Source organism: Chroicocephalus ridibundus, chromosome 22 (genome assembly GCF_963924245.1).
Source record: "Chroicocephalus ridibundus chromosome 22, bChrRid1.1, whole genome shotgun sequence".
Lineage (NCBI taxonomy): Eukaryota > Metazoa > Chordata > Aves > Charadriiformes > Laridae > Chroicocephalus > Chroicocephalus ridibundus.
This window is the reverse complement of record NC_086305.1, coordinates 4,383,114-4,400,090: the sequence shown is the minus strand read 5'-3', so window position 1 is coordinate 4,400,090 and position 16,977 is coordinate 4,383,114. Positions and strand designations below refer to the sequence as shown.

The 16,977-nt window shown below is 60.7% G+C and overlaps 1 protein-coding gene across 2 annotated transcripts; it reads left to right on the top strand.

The window, feature by feature from the left end:
• Positions 1–5,175: 5,175 nt before the first annotated feature.
• Positions 5,176–15,142, top strand: TLE5 (TLE family member 5, transcriptional modulator). Of its 2 annotated transcripts, none has more exons than XM_063357781.1 (7): positions 5,176–5,342; positions 5,814–5,911; positions 7,342–7,405; positions 9,769–9,813; positions 11,165–11,227; positions 13,110–13,184; positions 13,840–15,142. In XM_063357781.1, exons 1-7 carry the CDS (start codon positions 5,316–5,318, stop codon positions 14,056–14,058), a joined length of 591 nt encoding a protein of 196 aa, XP_063213851.1. In that variant the 5' UTR covers positions 5,176–5,315; the 3' UTR covers positions 14,059–15,142. The 2 variants fall into 2 exon arrangements, with proteins under 2 accessions (XP_063213851.1, XP_063213850.1); XM_063357780.1 differs by having other exon boundaries at positions 5,179–5,342; positions 13,837–15,142.
• The last annotated feature ends 1,835 nt before the right edge of the window (positions 15,143–16,977 follow it).

The following is a 16,977-nucleotide window of genomic DNA, read 5'->3' as shown; positions in this document are numbered from 1 at the left end:
AAAATGCCTTCCAGTCCCAAGCACCTCCCCTTGTGCCCCGAGAGATGCTGCCCCTTCCCACACGCAGGCAGCTGCTGACGGCAGGGTGCAAGGGACCGCAGGAAAGAAAAACCTAAATGTAGTCCTGAGAGGCTGAAGGAAAACGCAGAATTAACCCCTGCAGCTTTAAAGCACTGGCAGCCGCGTGGTTCCACGTTAACGTCAGCGGGGAAACTTTGCCCCCGTGCCCGAGCCGCCGAGGGCAGGCGTGTGCCTGGCAGCAGCTCCTCTGCCCAGCCCCGGCCAGAGCCGGCCCCGCCGCCAGCGAGGACGCGCTGGGAAACAGGAGAGAAGCCTGTGAGCACCAGCAGCGTGGCACAGGGCTGGCTGTGGCTAATAGCCCACGAGCTACCAACCACTGTGCCTTATAAAATGCCTCACAGATGTCCGAATATGGGATGGCAGTGGGGGACGGCACTCTGCAAAGCTGCGCTTTACATCCTGGGGAGGGGGGGACGCTGGGATTTGTTAGCAGCTGGTGTATGGATGGCAGCTGAAGTTTACCACGTTTGGTGGGTGTCAGCCCTGTTTCTACTGGAAACAGTCCACAGCACTCCAGCCACAACTGGGAAGCGAAGGAGGAGCCGCTGGCTGAACCTCCAGCGAGGTCCTGTCCGCGCCACGCTGAGGCGTGCGGTGCTCAGGGAAGCCCGAATTCCTCAGACTCGATCCTGCAAAGCACTTGTGTACGTGGTCAGCTTTAGGTGTTGGGATTCAAGAGCGGTCCCAAGGCAGGGGGGAAAGGAAAAATCCTTCCTTGTCTCAGGGCCTGAATTGCTGCTGTGCCTTTTTTATTTCTTCTTCTTTAATTCCAGGTGAAAGGGACAGTATTCTCCGGGTAAAAGCGGGATCTTAGAGCCTGCATTTCCATTGCAATGACAGCATGACTTTCACCTTGTGTCCAGAGCTTCAGAGAAGAAAGTGTCTGTACAGCCGCTCTCCTTGAACCAGTGCTGGAGTGGGATATAATATCTGAATAATTTACAAAGGCTCTTCATTAAATAGATTTATTTTTGGCAGCTTTGTTAGACTGCTCCTTTTAGGAACGAATAGGAAGTTGCTCTGGTCTCATTAGGACATCCCTGTACGAACCCTTCCTGCTGGGGCCGGGGACTGGGACAGCCTCTTGCTCCATTATCAATGCTAAATATAAACTCCTGGTCCCTGGGTAACCAGGCTCCAGCGCCAGTGGCCAGGCGACCTGGCGAGCAAGGATGTGGCTAGACGGGCATGTTGTGGGAAGTGGGAGCGATGGCAGGATCTTCCCTCCAGCCCCCGGGGGCAGGAGGCCATCATGGAGGCGTGGGAGAGGCCCGGCTCTGAGCAGGACACTGCTCCCGCTCTCCAGCCAGACGAGCCCACGGGGCTTGGGCAAGCTCAGGACTCGGCCAAAGGCAAAGCTCGGCGTGGACACGGCGTGGTACAGCCTGAGGGCACACAGCCGGGGGCAGAAGCGAGCCCAACAGCATGCCACGAAATCTCCACGCGTACTTGCAGTGCCTTAAAGCGATGCTAAAGGTAGGCACGGCACCTCACTCCCTGGAAGGATGATGCCAACAACAGTGCCGGTGGAAGTGGCTCCTCCAGCCCCCATGTCCTGGTCACCCTGGCTGGAGATGCCTTTGCCATCCTCCGGCACCAGGTCCCTGCACAGTGTCAGGCCGTGGACTAAGCTCTCAACGTCAGCAGCCAAGTCCTCAGCTGCCCTCTGTGGCCCTTCCAAAGGGTGGTCTGGCTTCCCCAGGAGCAGACACACTCTCTGGAAACCCACCAGCAAGCTCAGCCTGACCCCGACCCAGCCCCAGGTGCGGCGAGAGCCCGCCACCCCTCGCTCCCGGCCGAGGTGTGGGGGGATCCGTCTGCTTCAGCCGCAGCTTTCCAACATCGCCGTAAAACTGCCTGGGAGCAGATAAAAGTTGGTTCTTGGGTCTTGAAGAGCTCCTACACCCGTGCTCCGAGCTGTCTTCCCGTGCTGGAAAAACCCTCATTTCCTGCTCCGGGCCTGGGGTGGGCGGTGGGAATTCCCTCCCCTCACCAGGGTGTGTTTAAGGCTGGCTCCTCCACGCGCTATTTGGCTGCCATGCCCAGGCCATATTCACCTCTGCTGGCACACGCACACCCGCTGCTTGGGCAAGGTTATAATTCCCCCTTCTTCAGACGTGGATCCATCGCCGGCTGCAGACAGGCCCATTAAAGAGTCATTTACTAGGCACAAGCGAGTTTGTGTTCCCTTGGATTGGGATTTGCCAAGATTATACCATAAATTAGCGTGTTTCCTGGAAGAAAGTAAGCAGAAGAAAAAAAAAAAAGAAAAAAAAAAGATAAAATGGAACATTTTGTAGCCAACATAAAAGCCAATAAAAGGAACATTTCATTTCCCGCTTGGAAAGGAGCGACGGCGAGTTACTGCAAAGAGAGGGGAAGGCAGCGCAGGGCAGTGGGAGCCGGGCTCCTGTGCTTTCACCCCAAACACGGCAAGACTGGGAGTGCAGGAGAGAGCCCACCACCCCCCATTTTGAAGATGTGATTCAGAGTATGGCATTTGCATGCTGCATATTTCTTCTGCACTTAATCACCTCTGTAGCAGATACCTAATTCGTGTAATGGAGCGGGAACAGTTACAGAATTACACAGAATCACAGAATGTCGGGGTTGGCAGGGACCTCTGGAGATCATCTCCTCCAACCCCCGGCCACAGCAGGGTCACCCACAGCAGGTGGCACAGGAACGCGTCCAGGCGGGGTTGGAATGTCTCCAGAGACGGAGACTCCCCCACCTCTCTGGGCAGCCTGTGCCAGGGCTCTGCCACCCTCACAGCAAAGAAGTTCCTCCTCGTCTTGAGATGGAACTTCCCATGGGCAAGTTTGTGCCCGTTACCCCTTGTCCTGTCCCCGGGCACCACTGAGAAGAGCCTGGCCCCATCCTCCTGACACCCCCCCTTTCAGTATTTATCAGCGTTGATAAGATCTAAAGATCTAAGACTAAAAAGCCGCAAATCCCTCAGCCTTTCCTCATCAGAGAGGTGTTCCAGTGCCCTCAGCATCTTGGCAGCCCTTTGCTGTCCACTCTCCAGCAGTTCCCTGTCCTTCTGGAACCGGGGAGCCCAGAACTGGACCCAGCGCTCCAGAGGGGGCCTCCCCAGGGCAGAGCAGAGGGGGAGGATGACCTCCCTCCACCTGCTGGCCGCGCTCTTCTTGATGTCCCCCAGGATGCCACTGGCCTTTTTGGCCACAAGGACCCATTGCTGGCACTGCCTGCAAGGCCGGTCTGTTCTGTGCTGGGGGCCAGGGATGGTAAAGCTCTCGACGCAGGCACTGCGCATCCGAATCATCACATAGCTGAGGGCCAAACCCAAATCCCACTGTCCCTTTCTTTTCCCCCATGTGGCAGCAAGGTGACAAGCCTGGCAGGGAACACGACATGCTCCAGACTTGCTCCAATGCCTCCCACCGAAGGCAGAGCTCAGCAGAGAGGCAGGACCCAGCTTTGCGAGGGGACAGCAGTGACCCAGCCGGGTTACAAACCGCACCTTGCTGCCCTCGTGCAAAGCCCAAGCTACGGTGGCTTAGTTTCTCGATGTGTAAAAAGGGGACCGGGATGCCGACCAGTTTAGGGGGGAGACTGTCTACCCTGTTTGCCAACCCTTATTCTGCAGGGACGCAAAGCCTGCCTGCACTATTAATAATCCTTGGCATGAAGCTGTCACAGTTTTCACTAATATGGAGATGTCGAAGTGAAAAAGCAACTGCACAATATGCAGGAGGTGTCACAATAACTCAGCTGCTATATTGTTCTCTTTAAAAATAAATACCACAACAGCCCAGCCCGCATTGCTGGAGTCATGACGTGTAGGGTTTTATTTTTAAGCAGAAAACGTACTGATTTTTTAAAGATAGACGCAGAGCAGCATCTGAAATTGATGAAAGCTCCCTCGGCGCTCACACACGCCAGCCGTATTCCTGCCTCTTATTCTCCGACTGGCTTCCAAGGACCCGATCCCGCCTCAGCTCGGGCACGGCTGCGTGTGCGGCTTGCAAGAGGCCCCATGGCAACAAAGTACTTCCAGCAGTAAAGTCTGCGGCTGAATTCCCCACCTCTCTGCTCTCCCCGGGGACGCAATCCATCCCCCCCAGGACACCAACTGCGGGGTCTGCTCCTCAGGCAGCAGGTTTGGGACCCAAGTTGGCACCCAGAGCAGAATCTTCCATTGTCTGGAGATGGGAGGTTTCTCTGGGGCCAGTTGCAGGTGAATTCCCTGCCCTTCGCCTTCGCCTCCTGCTCAGCAAAGGCAGGGCTGAAATAAAGGAAAACAAAACCCCTGCGTAAACAAACCCGGTTCTCCCGCTTGGGGAAGGATGTGAAAATGAGCCGCATCTGATGGCGTTCCCTGCACGGCCAGCACGGTTCAGACCCCGCGGTGTCACACCAAGGTGTAAGAACCGGTAAGAAACTGGAGCGGTGGCTTCATTAACTGCAGAGCTTCCCCTTCCCCTCCGACACCTCTAATAAACACACACCCCGGGAGCCGCAGGAATTCTCTTTACCGGGCAGGCCGAGGCAGGGGAGCTGCGGGAGCCAGAAGCGGGCCCGGTGCTCTCCCGCCCCGCCGACCCCGGCCGGTCCCGGTGCGGGGCGCGGGGGGCCCCGCAGAGAGCGCCTGCCCGGGCCCCCCCCCCCTCCAGGGGCCGGCGTCCAGCCGGGGGTCCCGCCGCGGCCCCGGCGGCCAGGAACGCTCGGGGGAAAGGGGCCCGACAGCCGGGCAGCCACGGGAGGGCCCCGGCCGGGGCTCAGGGAGGGGACGCCGGAGGGGGAAAGGCCCGTCCCGCCCCAGCCCCGTGGCCGGCGGGGGAGCCGGGCGGCCGCGTCGGACCCAGCCCGGGCCCTGCCGGGCTCCCGCGGCCCAGCCCCGCGCCGCCCGCAGCCCGCGGTCGGGCCCGGTCCGGTGCCCGCGGCCGGCGGCGCCGCGCGGCGGGGGCGGGGACCGGCGGGGGCGGGGGCGGCCGTGGGCCCGCCCGGCCCGGGGAGGCGGCGGCGGCAGGTGGTGCCGAGCAGCCGCAGGACGGAGCCGGAGCCGCAGCCGCCATTAGACAATAGGCGACGGCGGCGGGGCGGCGGGAGCGGCGCGGGGCGAGCGGCGCGGCCGGGGCGGGGCGGCCGCGGGGCCGGGGCGGCCGGGCCCGGCGCGGACAAAGGCGGCGGCGCGGGGAGCCGCGGCGGGCGCGGGAGCGGGCGGCGGCACCGGGCCGCTCCGTGCGGGGGCCGAGCCGCAGCCTGACATGATGTTTCCACAAAGCCGGCACTCGGTACGGCGCGGCCGGGGCCTGGGCCGGGGCGGCGGGGCCGCGGGGCGGGGCCGGGCACCGGGGGGCGGCGGGGGCCGGGGCCGGCCCGGCGCGGGGGCGCGGCGCGGGGACCGCCCGGCCTCCCTGCGGCGGCCCCGGCGGGTCCGCGGTGACCGGGCGCCTCCCGCCGCCGGCAGCGAGGGGGCGGCGGTCTCCCCGCCCCGCCCCGCAGCCCCTGCCGGGCCCCGCCACGGCGGTGCCGGGGGGGCGGCGGTGCCCGGGGAAGGTCCCGGGGGGCGGCGGCCCCGCGGATGACCTTGGGCGCGTCCCGGGCCCTCGGGGGGCCCCGGCGGTCCCCATCGCCGCCCGTCCCCGCGGGGGGCTCAGCCCCGGGGCCGGGCGAGGCGTCCCGGCCCTGCCCGGTGCGGCGGGAGCAGGGTGGGCCGGGCCGGCCGCCGGCCCCGCACCCAGCGCTGTCTCCTCTCGTCCCAGGGCTCCTCTCACCTGCCGCAGCAGCTGAAGTTCACGACCTCCGACTCCTGCGACCGCATCAAGGACGAGTTCCAGCTCCTGCAGGCCCAGTACCACAGGTAGGTGCTCCTGCAGCCCCCCCCGGGCTGGCGGGTGGCACCGCACGCAGGAATCGCTCCCATTCTTCCGCTTCGCTGCGCAGCCCGAACGGGAATGCCGAGGAGGGACCCGGTCAGGTGGCCTGGGTCACCTTTGGCTAGAGGAGGACCCAAGGCAGGGCGTTAGTCGTGTCCGCTTGGGAGCCCAGCGAGGAGAATGTGCATCTTCCCTCCCCAGCCAAGGTCTTTCCCGAGTGCTGCTGGGCCGGCACCGTGCAGAGCTCGCCAGGCCTCCCCTCTCTTGCTGGGAGTTTTCCTCGTTTTTTTTTTTCTCCCTGGCTGCCATTCTTGGACGGCGAATGCTGCAGGGAACGCTTAAATCCAAAAGCTTCCGCTTTTCTGTGGGTGTGTGTGGAAATACTTCTGCTGACCCGAAAGCTGGCTTGTGACGCTCTGTTGCTTTGTGTGCGTGTCTGAAATAAACGTGAAGCTCTTGGGTGAAATGGGCTGGGTGATGCCCTCTGCCCCGGCCCCGCAGGCTGCGAGGCGCCGCTTGTGGTTCGTGCCTTGGTGCCGTGCGGCTGCGACCTCCCCAGCTGCCTTCCCCACTGGGCGGCTGGGTCACAGGTTTGAGGTGGTGTCATTCTGGCCGAAAAACTGCTGGGAAATAGCTATTTCCTGGTGTCCGTGTGGGCAGTGCCAGCGAGACAGCAGGGGAGCCCAAGGAGCAGGCCTTCTCTGTCGTCCCCCCCACCCCACCCCCTTGGATTTAATCTGCTTGAGAAGAAGCAGGTTTTGTGTAGGTGAAGCTGTTTCTTGTTTGAAACATAAAACCGCAGCACATGCCGGCTGCAGTTGCTCGGCTGATGAGTTGGAGTCTCATAAAACGCTGGGAGCAGCAGCACTTCTCTGAAGGGTGTGAAGAACCTACGGGAGAGGAAAAAAAAAATAAAAATCTTTTCTTCTGGAGGGATGTGCTGCACTTGGGCCTCCCCCTGCCATCCAGAAATGGATCTGGCTTTGGCGTCGAAGTTGTATCGCAGCATCTCTTGAGCGCTGCCGACAGACCCGTGCTTGAAGCCGTCCCCAGCTGCCAGTGACCAGTTGAGGGAAGACAAACCCCTCCTTGGGCGGCCACCTCTGCTTCTGCCCAGCTTTCTGCTTCTGGCTGAAGGGATTTGCCGGGGGGAGGTCAGTGTCCAGCTGGTGGATAGCCTTGTGCCACTCCTCCCGAACGCATGTTGGGGGGACTCCAGCTGGGAAGGTGGGAGCAGGCTGTGCTGCAGTGGCCGCTGTGCCAGCACAGCGTGACCCGGCTCCGGCCACCCTTTGGGGTCTGGACGGTGGTGTCCCCAGCCTGGCTGGGACAGGGCCCTGCAGGAAGCAGCTGCTCCGTGGCGCTCAACTCTCTCACCTCTTTGTGCTTTTCTTACTGTTTTCTGGCTTTTCAGCTTGAAGTTGGAATGTGACAAACTAGCCAGTGAGAAATCGGAGATGCAGCGTCACTACGTCATGGTAAGGACCGTCCCCGGCAGCCGAGCGCGCGGGTGGGACGCCAGCGGCGAGCAGGTGCCTGCGCCGGGGTTTTGCTGGCAGGGAGCCTTAGCCCCGTGGAGAGGCAGGTCTCTCTGGGTGAGGCTGGCGCTGGCTTTTCTGAAAGCGGGGCTTTTTTTTTTTTTTTTTTAATATTTTGTGTTGTCCGCATGTTGTGGGTTGTTGAAATGCGGGGAAGTAGCAGGGACTTGTCGGACACAGAAAACTGATGGCCCCAGTGTCTGACTGCTTGGTGGGTGGTGATGGGGTCCTTGGCCTGGGCACGGACTGGCTGCTTGACCGTTCTCCCCGTGCCCTGGGGGAGGTCACAGCTCTCGTGTGCCCGAGAAGGAGCCGCAAGGTGCTGGTGTGCAGGCACCTGGGGAGCCTGGGGGAGTCATGGTCAGTGAAAGACAAAGCAGTCCCCTGAGAAGTCATGGAGCTGGGAAACCCCACAAGCCTGGTAGGAGCTGGAGACAGAAACCAGTCGCTGTGCGAGAGGTGAACCCTCTGCACCTTCTCTGAGCCCGGCAGCCTTGCGGAGCCGTGGTGCTAAGTACTAGCACATCTCACCGGTGCGTGTGTCCCAGCACAAAGTGTGCAAATCCCTGGGCAGTGCCTGGGAAAGGCATGGGATGAGGTGCCACGTGTGGGCAGCAGGCTTAGCTGTAACTCTCCAAAGAGAAATCTGCCAAGGAAACAGCCATGTTCTGGTAGGCTGGGTGATGGTTTGCCTACCAGGTAATGCCTCTATCTTCCCACGTGTGGAAGAGCCGTTGGAGCAGAGGAGGGGGGATGCCTGGCAAGGCTGCGATCTGTTCCTTTCCTATCAAGGAGTTAACAGGAGGTTGTGATGCTGTCCGTAAAGATGAGCTGGTGCCTGCTTGCCAGCTGCTGCACTTGCCCTGGAAGGAAGAGATAAGGTGTAGAAATTAATACGGCGGCTCTTCAGAGCGGAGTTAGGGCTTTTAAAACCAGAAATAAGGGAGCTGGCCCCTCCATCCTCCTCTGCTGCCCGTGTGTCCAGGCTCCGAGGAGCTTGGCGTGCTTGGGGCTGGGGCCAAGGAGAAGAGCTCCCAGCTTTCCTTGTGTATTAATGGGGAAGCCTGCCCCGTTCCCACCAATAAATGATTGCTTCCTGGGCCTCGCAACCTGCATGGAGACTCTCATCTCCAGGTGTGGCTGAGATATATATATATATATTTCTTTTTTTCCCCCTTAATGCTGACAGTCACCAGAATTGATTCAGGTTTCCTGCGGCGGCAGAGGGGAAGGGCTGCTGCTCGTTGTGCAGCACTCGAGGCTTTGCAGGCGCAGCAGCTCCTGCCTCGTCTGCGTGGCTGAGCCGGAGTCGGCACAGAGTCGCTGTCGCTCCCCACCACAGCGAGTCGCGGGGAGCCAAGAGGAGGGTTTCTGTGAATGTGCAAAGCTGCTACAGCTGCTCCAATTTTTTGAATAAGTCACAATTAACAGCTTGGGGGTCGGGCTCCTGCTTCCTGCTTGGTCTTCAGAATGCAAAGGAGCCTCGGGAGCCAGCAGCGGTGTTAGAGCAGACTGAGATCATGGCGATACCAAGCTGGGCGCTTCTCCGACTTGCAGCGTCGGTACCAAAACGCCAGGGATCTTCTCCTTGAATTAAATGAGCGCAGATGTGGATTTCTCTTTTCCTTCAGAAGAATCAGGCTCACAGCCTGCAAGCCGAGGGAGGAGATTTCTAAAGTCTCAAACATCAGCCTTAAAACGGCTTCTTCCAGGGGTCAGGAATTAGCTTCTCCTGCCAATAGATTGCTCTGTTGCTGCCGTGTGGGGGTTTTCTGGGTGGGTTTGTGTGTGTGTGTGTGTTTTTTTTTCCACGTAGCTGCTTCCCAAACAGCTGTATCTATGTGCAGCTGGATGTGTTAGTTGCTAGATGAAGCCCAGTTGTGATCTTTTCCATTTGCTGCTGAAGCAGCCACGATATCGGCCAGGCAAAGCCTGTAAAGTCAGGCGGCTGCTCTTTTGGCTGTGAATTTGGAAGTCTGTGGAGCCCTTCCAGGTTGGAAGCAGCATCGCTCACCTTGATGCAGGCTGCCGAAAGGTGTCTGGGAGGGGTGTTGCGTGGGGCCCGGTTGGCAAGTTCCCGGGTCGCTGTCTGCAGCGGTGTGAGGCTGGAGCAGGGCAGGCAGGGCTCGGTGCTTCAGCCTTACACCTGGAGAGGGGCTTCTCTCCTTCCATCCTTGCCCAGCCTTTGTAGAAGACCTTGCTCGGAAAGCAGTAGTAGTTCCTGGCCCTGCTGTATGGAGCCATTTTACCTGGTGGAGATTTGACTTATGATTTTTTTTGTTCTCTTCTCCCCCACTCTGCAGTATTACGAGATGTCCTACGGGCTGAATATTGAAATGCACAAACAGGTAGGGGGAAGGTATTTCTAAGGGCTCTCATTCCTGGGGAGGGTGGGTTGTCCGCTGTGCTTTGCCCTCTGTCACTTCAGTGGTATTTCAGGAACTAGAAATGCCATGAGCCTGTAAAATGTCAGAGTTGCCATTGAAATGCAGGGACCACCCCCCCCCCCGACTACTCGGGATCGCAGTGCTGGACTGAGGGTTCCCATCCTGGGCTGTGGGCACGCTCTGGTTCTCCCCAGAGCCCAGACGGGTATTTAAGCACCGGACAAGGCAGGGCAGGCAGGGTCTGGAGCTGTGGCTCAGCGTCGGTCAGCAGACGCAGACCTGAGGTGGGGAGCAGGAGATGACCCTGGGTCCCTGCCACCCTCCCCCAGGCCCTGGGTGGGCTTCTGGCCCTGCCGCCTTCCCCGGTGCCCGGGGAGGCTTCTAGTGGTCACCCCGACACGGGAAACGCCTTTGGCTCCCCCGGACTCTCGCTGCAGTCAGGCCAGAGCACTTCTCTTGGGCTGTGGTTAGGTAACACGACCTTCTAAGAAAGCCACCTTGTGATGGAGACTGTGCTGCAGCCTGGATAAGTTTGTTCATTACCCTCACTGGTGGTTAAGTTGTTAATTATCCCCAGTGGCTAATTACCTGTGCTGTTAACAACATGAGCCTCCTCTGAGCCTGACTTTATCTGGCTCCACCTTCCAGTCACAAAGTCGTCTGTGTGTCGTGGCTCGGTTATAAGCCTCTTAGCGCAATTCTGCTCCCCACAAAGGTGCCTCCGATCCCATCACTCTCGTTGGGAAGCCCGTGAGACTGGCTTCCCTGGGGGAAAACCTGTGTCTTGGTAAAGGATCTGAGCCACGAATCCCTCACTGCTTTCCCATGAACTGTTTCCCAGCTTAGTCTGCTCCCCTTGGCCGCTTTTCATGTGCACCTAAACCCTTTGGCTCTGTATTTCTTTTGACTCCATTGGAAAGTGATTTGGAAAGGGCCGGTAGCTTTACTCTTTCCCAGGAGGAAAGCATTTATCACCCCCAAAATGTGCCACCTGCTTGTATGAGCCTCGTGAAGAAGCTACAGTCCCTGAGGTCTCCCTGAATAGCCCCAATCCTGCGGCTCAGCCCTGTTTGGTGGGGGGGTGCTGGCGCTTGCCTTTGGGGAGGGGGACTCCGAGGAGGATGAGGATGGGGTCTCAGCGGAGACAAAAGACTTGCTCTTTGGGGTCAGCAGCATTAACTCATTTGGGGGCGAGGTGACCCCCCCGTGGCACCAGGGCGCTGGGACTTGGGCCCTGCCTGGGGACGGGGGGCACGCGGGGCAGCCGCGAGCTGCCTGATGCCTTTTCCTCTCTGTTCTTCCCACCTTCTAGGCTGAAATCGTCAAGAGGCTAAACGGGATTTGTGCGCAGGTTCTGCCCTACCTTTCGCAGGAGGTGAGTCCCCAGCTTGGCCCCGGGGGCGCAGGGGCAGCCGTCCCGCGGGGGGCAGCTCCTCGCCCCCGCTCTGGGGGAGACCTCGTCGCTCGCTCTCTGCCCCTGCACCGGGACGAGCCCTTCAAGACAGGTTTTGGCCGGAGGCTTTCGAGCAGCCCCCCCCCCGCCCCGGGCGCTGTGCGATGGTGAATGTGCCCGGCCGTCCCCTTTGTTGGTGGCTGCGGACAAAGATGGGCTCTGTTCTGTCCTGCCCGTGATTCCTGAGTCATCGGCCACTTCTGCACCAGCGGTGGGAGCTCTGGGTGGCTAATTGGGGGAGGGCGGGTGTGTTTAAAAAAAAAAATACTTCCATATGGCTCCTCCTTGAGATCTGGTTCCTCTGCCTCATTAATTAATGCAGCTGATGGGCTCCTCCCACTCCCTTGAGAAATTAATTGGGAGGGCTTGGGAGTTGCTGCCTGAGGCGAGAGGAAGATGAAGCACCTCTAGGGCGGTAGCCGTCCGTCTCCCCCCACCACCCCGCCGAGGCCAAGCTCCGCGGCCGTTGCCGTGGCTGGGTTTTGGTCAGGACCGGCTGCGGGTGGAGGCTGTTTCTGGGTCGGGGGTGGGGGGGTTAGCCGTGGGGCTGGGGCATGGGCTGTGCTTTTCCCACCCACCTGTTTTCGGGGAAAGACAAAGTGGCTCGCTGATCAGATCAGAGCTGCCTAATAACTGAGCCACCACTAAACCTTTTGCACCTTAATGCAACCCCTTCCCCCTCCCCAACCCTGTCCTGCTGCCAAGATAGAAAGAAAAATCCACTTGCGACAGGCCCGGTGTTCCGAGACCTTGTGCTCTCAGAGGAGCAAGTACAGTTGTCCTTTATTTTTTTTTTTTAAAAGTACGTGATACAGCTGTTATTCCTGCCTGTGTTTGGCGCAGCTGTGCTGGGCTCTTCCACAGCAGCATCTTCCAGCTGCTGGGATGTGTCCCAAGGAGTGGGGAACTCCCCACACAAGGGCTACGAAGGTGATGAGGGCACTGGAACACCTCTCTGATGAGGAAAGGCTGAGGGATTTGGGGCTCTTCAGGCTGGAAAAAAGAAGACTGAGGGGGATCTTATCAAGGCTTAGAAATACTGAAAGGGGGGGTGTCAGGAGGATGGGGCCAGGCTCTTCTCAGTGGTGCCCGGGGACAGGACAAGGGGTAACGGGCACAAACTTGACCGTGGGAAGTTCCATCTCAAGACGAGGAGGAACTTCTTTGCTGTGAGGGTGGCAGAGCCCTGGCACAGGCTGCCCAGAGAGGTGGGGGAGTCTCCGTCTCTGGAGACATCCCAACCCCGCCTGGACGCGTTCCTGTGCCACCTGCTGTGGGTGACCCTGCTGTGGCCGGGGGTTGGAGGAGATGATCTCCAGAGGTCCCTTCCAACCCCGACGTTCTGTGAGTCAGTGAAGAGCTTCTGATTTTAGGGCTTGTTTTGTTTGTTGGGGGTGGGGGGGTGTCTCATTTCCTGTCAGGTCTGGGTTGGAGAGGCCGGGAGAGAGGCATTGCCCACCTTAGAGCCCTTCTGGGCAAGGATCGCTGGGCCTGGGCAGAGCGGGACAAGGATGGGGGCAAGAGGGGACCTGCTGAACCCTGTGGCGAGGAACTGGAGTGAGACAAGATGCCTCCTTCCCTGCTACCGCGGGCCTCGCTGCTGTAAGGTGGCTGCCACGGATGAAGTGGGTGCAGATGTGTCCAGCTGTGGGGTTAACCAGCCTGTGCCCTGACATCTGGGCGCTAGCAGCTGAGATAACGCGCGCGCGTGTGTGTGTGTCAGGCCCAACAGGGCTGGGTCCCGGCTCTCCTTCCCTGCGGTACTTGGGAATGACCCTGAATTCCTCTGTTCTCCCCACACCAGCATCAGCAGCAAGTCCTGGGAGCCATCGAACGAGCCAAGCAGGTCACGGCGCCAGAACTGAACTCCATCATCCGTGTACGTGATGCATGTTTAGTTTGGGTTCGGAGGGATGGGAATCTGCGCCTTTTGGCCTTCGGGACGGAGTCGGGCAGGGCAGTGGGGACCTGGGGACGTGCCCCGTGTGCGGGGAGCAGCTGCTCCACCCGCGGTGCTGCAGCCCCCCAGGAGGCTGGTTTTGGCCGCGGTTGTTGTGAGGTGGGCAGGGGTTTGCGGGGGAGCAGGGATTCCCGCTCTGGCCTGGCAGCGTGCGAGGAAGAGGAGCTTTGGTTTGGAGCAGGAATCGCAGCAGCTCCTTGACGTGAAAACACCATCTGTTCTTGGTCAAGGTCGGGGGGGCTTTAACTGCATCCTTGGAGCACGCCGGGGCCTGAGGCCAGATGTCCTGGGGGCTGCGTGTCGTGCTGGGGACACGCTGTTGGGTTTCTCTTGAGGCTGTCACAGTCCAAGGACTCTAGAATACCTTTCTTTTTCTTTTTTTTTTTTTTCTTTTTTTTCCTTTTTTTCCCCTCCTCTGAGCCTGCTGTGCTCTCCAGGACCCTGAGGTCCCTGGTTTAAGCTTGGCGGCTGGCACAGCCTGGGTAGCCCAGGCCCTCGAGTTGGGGTCCAAGCGCACTCCAAATGACAATATCCCTCTCCTGTCTCTCCGTCCGTCCCTCGTTCCCTACAGCAGCAGCTTCAAGCTCACCAGCTGTCGCAGCTCCAAGCCCTCGCTCTGCCTCTGACTCCGCTCCCCGTGGGCCTCCAGCCTCCGTCCCTCCCCGCTGTCAGCGCCGGCACCGGGCTCCTCTCGCTCTCGGCCTTGGGCTCCCAGGCTCACCTCTCCAAGGAGGACAAGAACGGCCATGACGGGGACGCCCACCAAGACGACGACGGGGAAAAATCGGATTAGAGTGAATGGGGGGCCGGGGGGAGGGAGCTGTCTGGGGGGGAAGGGTTGGGGGTGGGGGGTGGGAGGGGGGGGCGGGTTAATGCAAGATGCAGTATCTCTCTCTCTAGTTGCTGCGCAGCAGAATCGCGGGGGCTTGTGTTTGGTGGCGGCTTGCCAGGCCTGTTCCCACGGGCAGCAGTGCCTGGGGGATGCCCCCGCCGCCATCCCAGCGGACGGGCTGCTCCGCAGCAATGCAAGCGCCATAGCAGTAACCGTGTGGCCGATCGCGCTCTCCCCGTGCCCAGCCTGGCTTCCCCGTCCCCGCTCCCGCTCCGTCACAGAGCCGAGCCAGAGCCTGGCTTGGGCCGCTCTGGGGCCGCTTGCCCCCCGGCTGTCCCAGCTCCTCGGTGCCACGTGGCTCTCCGCCGCTCCCCCCTTGGTATTTAAAGATGCCCCTTGATCCTAACGGTTTCTGCACAACTCCCTGCTGGGATCCCTGCCCCGAAACCATCTCCTCCCTCCCCAAGCGCTCTTGATCTCGTCGCATCGCCCCGTCCCTGTCCCCATCGTACCCGCGCCCCTCCTGCACTAATACCAGGCCGGCACCTTGCTGTTCTGCATGTATCTGTTCTTAACCGGTCCCGCGGCACCGCGGCAGTACGTCGCGCTCCGGCCGCCGGGGTTTCTCCTCGGCTGCTCCTTGGTCTCGGGCTGGAGGGGGAGCATCCGCCATCCGCTCCCCTTCGGCACAGCACCCGGCTTCGGGGGGCTCGGGCGGCCGGGCAGAGGGGCAGGCAGACCGAGAGCCTTTCCTGGTCCTCCCCTCCCCGCGCCCCCGCCCCTGTGTAGAGGATACAGCAGCTTTCTCTGTTCTTATCTCCGTGCGCTAGCGTGTCTTCTAAAAAAACGAAAATGGAACAAAAAAAAAAAAAAAAGAATAAAATTAAATAATAATCTGGTGTTTGTATATAGTCCTTTAGAAAGATCTTGTTTTGCTTTTTGTGTTTAATCACTTGACCTATAATAAGAGGAACTGAAAATGCTGTATCAAGGACGTACAAGCTGTGCCTTTCAAATAAAGAAATAAGGTTGGTTAAAACCATGACTTGCTGCCTGCTTTCTTGCTGCTTTTGGGTTGACTTTAAAACGCGTCCTTCCCGCTTCTCCTGCCCCAGATGGGGGAGTGGGTGGGGGAGAAGAGGTAGCTTCGCTGGCCACCCTTGGACTCTGCCTCAGTTTCCCCACGTACTGTCACAGCTCCCAGCAGAGCTGCCATCTCTCCTCCGGGTGAGCATGTCCCAGGCCAGTTTCTGCCTCACTGGTGCCATGTGCTGCCCTCCCTGGGGCAGCCCCCTCTCCCTGGGGGCTTCTCTGAGCCAGGAGAAGGGGGGCGTTAACATCGACACCTTCGGTTCTGGCTTCTCTCCTGCTCTTGCCTCCACAGCTGCTGGCAGAATGAGGACTGTCGTCGTTGCCTCCATCCCTCTCGGGGACGCCATCCCTCCCACGGGGATCGTTGCGGAGCCGCGTGCCCACGCCGGAGCTTTGGCTGGCGTCTGCTGGAGCCGGGGCAAGGCGGATGCTTGGGTAAAGACGGAACAAAGCGGAGCGAAAGCGGGCGGCGGCGAAAGGGACCTGGGAGTTCTCTGGATGAAAGGCAAGGAGGGCTGGAGCGAAGTGCCACCGAGGGCTCTCGGCTCCGCTGGAGCAACGTGGTTCGGTAGCGCATGGGAATGGTCCCTGGGGGCTGCCGCAGGCCTGCTCCGCGCATGCATAATTCATTTTTCCTGTGGGTGCAGAGGATAAGCTGCTTCTGTGGCACTCGGCCCCTCTGGAAAATCTGGCCTGTGTTGCCCCGGGGCTGAGATTGCTGTAATGGAATTGGCTCTCGATAATTAGAGCTGTCCTCTGCCTTCAGAGCCTGCTCTGCCCTGATAACATCTTCCCCTCTGTATCTCCCAGGCCAGCTGGAGTGGGAAAATTTCCTTCCCCTGGGAAGGAAGCTGTGTCGGGGGTGGGGGGGGATGTCTTGCACCCCCCTGCCTGCCCACCGAGGTCAGAGGACTGTGGTGGCACAGATGGGGGACCCTGGCGAAAGCCACAAGGGGAGCAGCGGCCACTGTGCCTCTGTGCTGATGGCGCTGGGCAGAGACCAGGCCAAATGCCCGCGGGTGGGATTTGCTGGGATTTGCTGAACTGGCTCTGGACCGGGACAGGGTCTGGCTGCCGAGTGGTGGCACGTGGGGCTGGGGCCGTGTCTGCTGCGGGGGGGCTGCGTGAGTGCCCGCCGGGGCTGCAGCTCTGCTCGGCCCCTTCCCCGCCGCCGCCTCCGACGGGCTCCTTCTGGCGCGGAACGTCCCGTTGCAAAGAGGGGATGGAGGTTCCGCTGCGCAGCTCGGTCCCATGGTAGCACCGGCCAGGCTTGGCACAGCCATGCCGCGGCCCCGGAGCCGGTGGCAGCGCGAGGGCTTGGCAATGCCCCCGTTATCTGCCCGAGCCACCCGGCCAGTGTGAACCGGGGGCGGCTGATCCCCGGCACGGGGTTGCAAGGGAGCGGGAGGGTCTGCGGAGGACCGCGGCTCCCGTGGTGGTCTTTGAGCCGCAGCTGGTGGCCGGGACTCTGCAGGGCCGCCCAGGGGGTCTCAGCCCTGTCCCCTTCCAAACTGGCCACCCCATGCAGGGCCCGACGCAGCCGTCACCGCCGGTTGCTCGGCCGCTGCGGGTGAATGCCGAGCGCGGAGCCCGTGGCGAGAGCGGAGCTGCTGCGTGGCAGGGGCTGGCCTGACCTCGGAGCCTTTGGGGGTCCGGAGCACCGGGCAGGCAGGACCAGCGCCGTTCCCCCCGCCATCCCCCCGCCACACTGCACAGGGATCCCGGTCAGGAGCCGGCTGAGACGCCGCCGGGAGCTGCAGCCTGACCCCGCGGCTGCTCCGAGGCCTC

What these genes read in the sequence shown, in the direction of transcription:
- TLE5 (XM_063357780.1), top strand. Translation starts at nt 5,316, where the DNA reads ATGATGTTTCCACAAAGCCGGCACTCG. An exon ending in TTCCACAAAGCCGGCACTCG is followed by an intron (nt 5,343 to 5,813) that starts GTACGGCGCGGC and finishes CTCTCGTCCCAG; the next exon opens with GGCTCCTCTCACCTGCCGCA. An exon ending in TGCAGCGTCACTACGTCATG is followed by an intron (nt 7,406 to 9,768) that starts GTAAGGACCGTC and finishes CCCACTCTGCAG; the next exon opens with TATTACGAGATGTCCTACGG.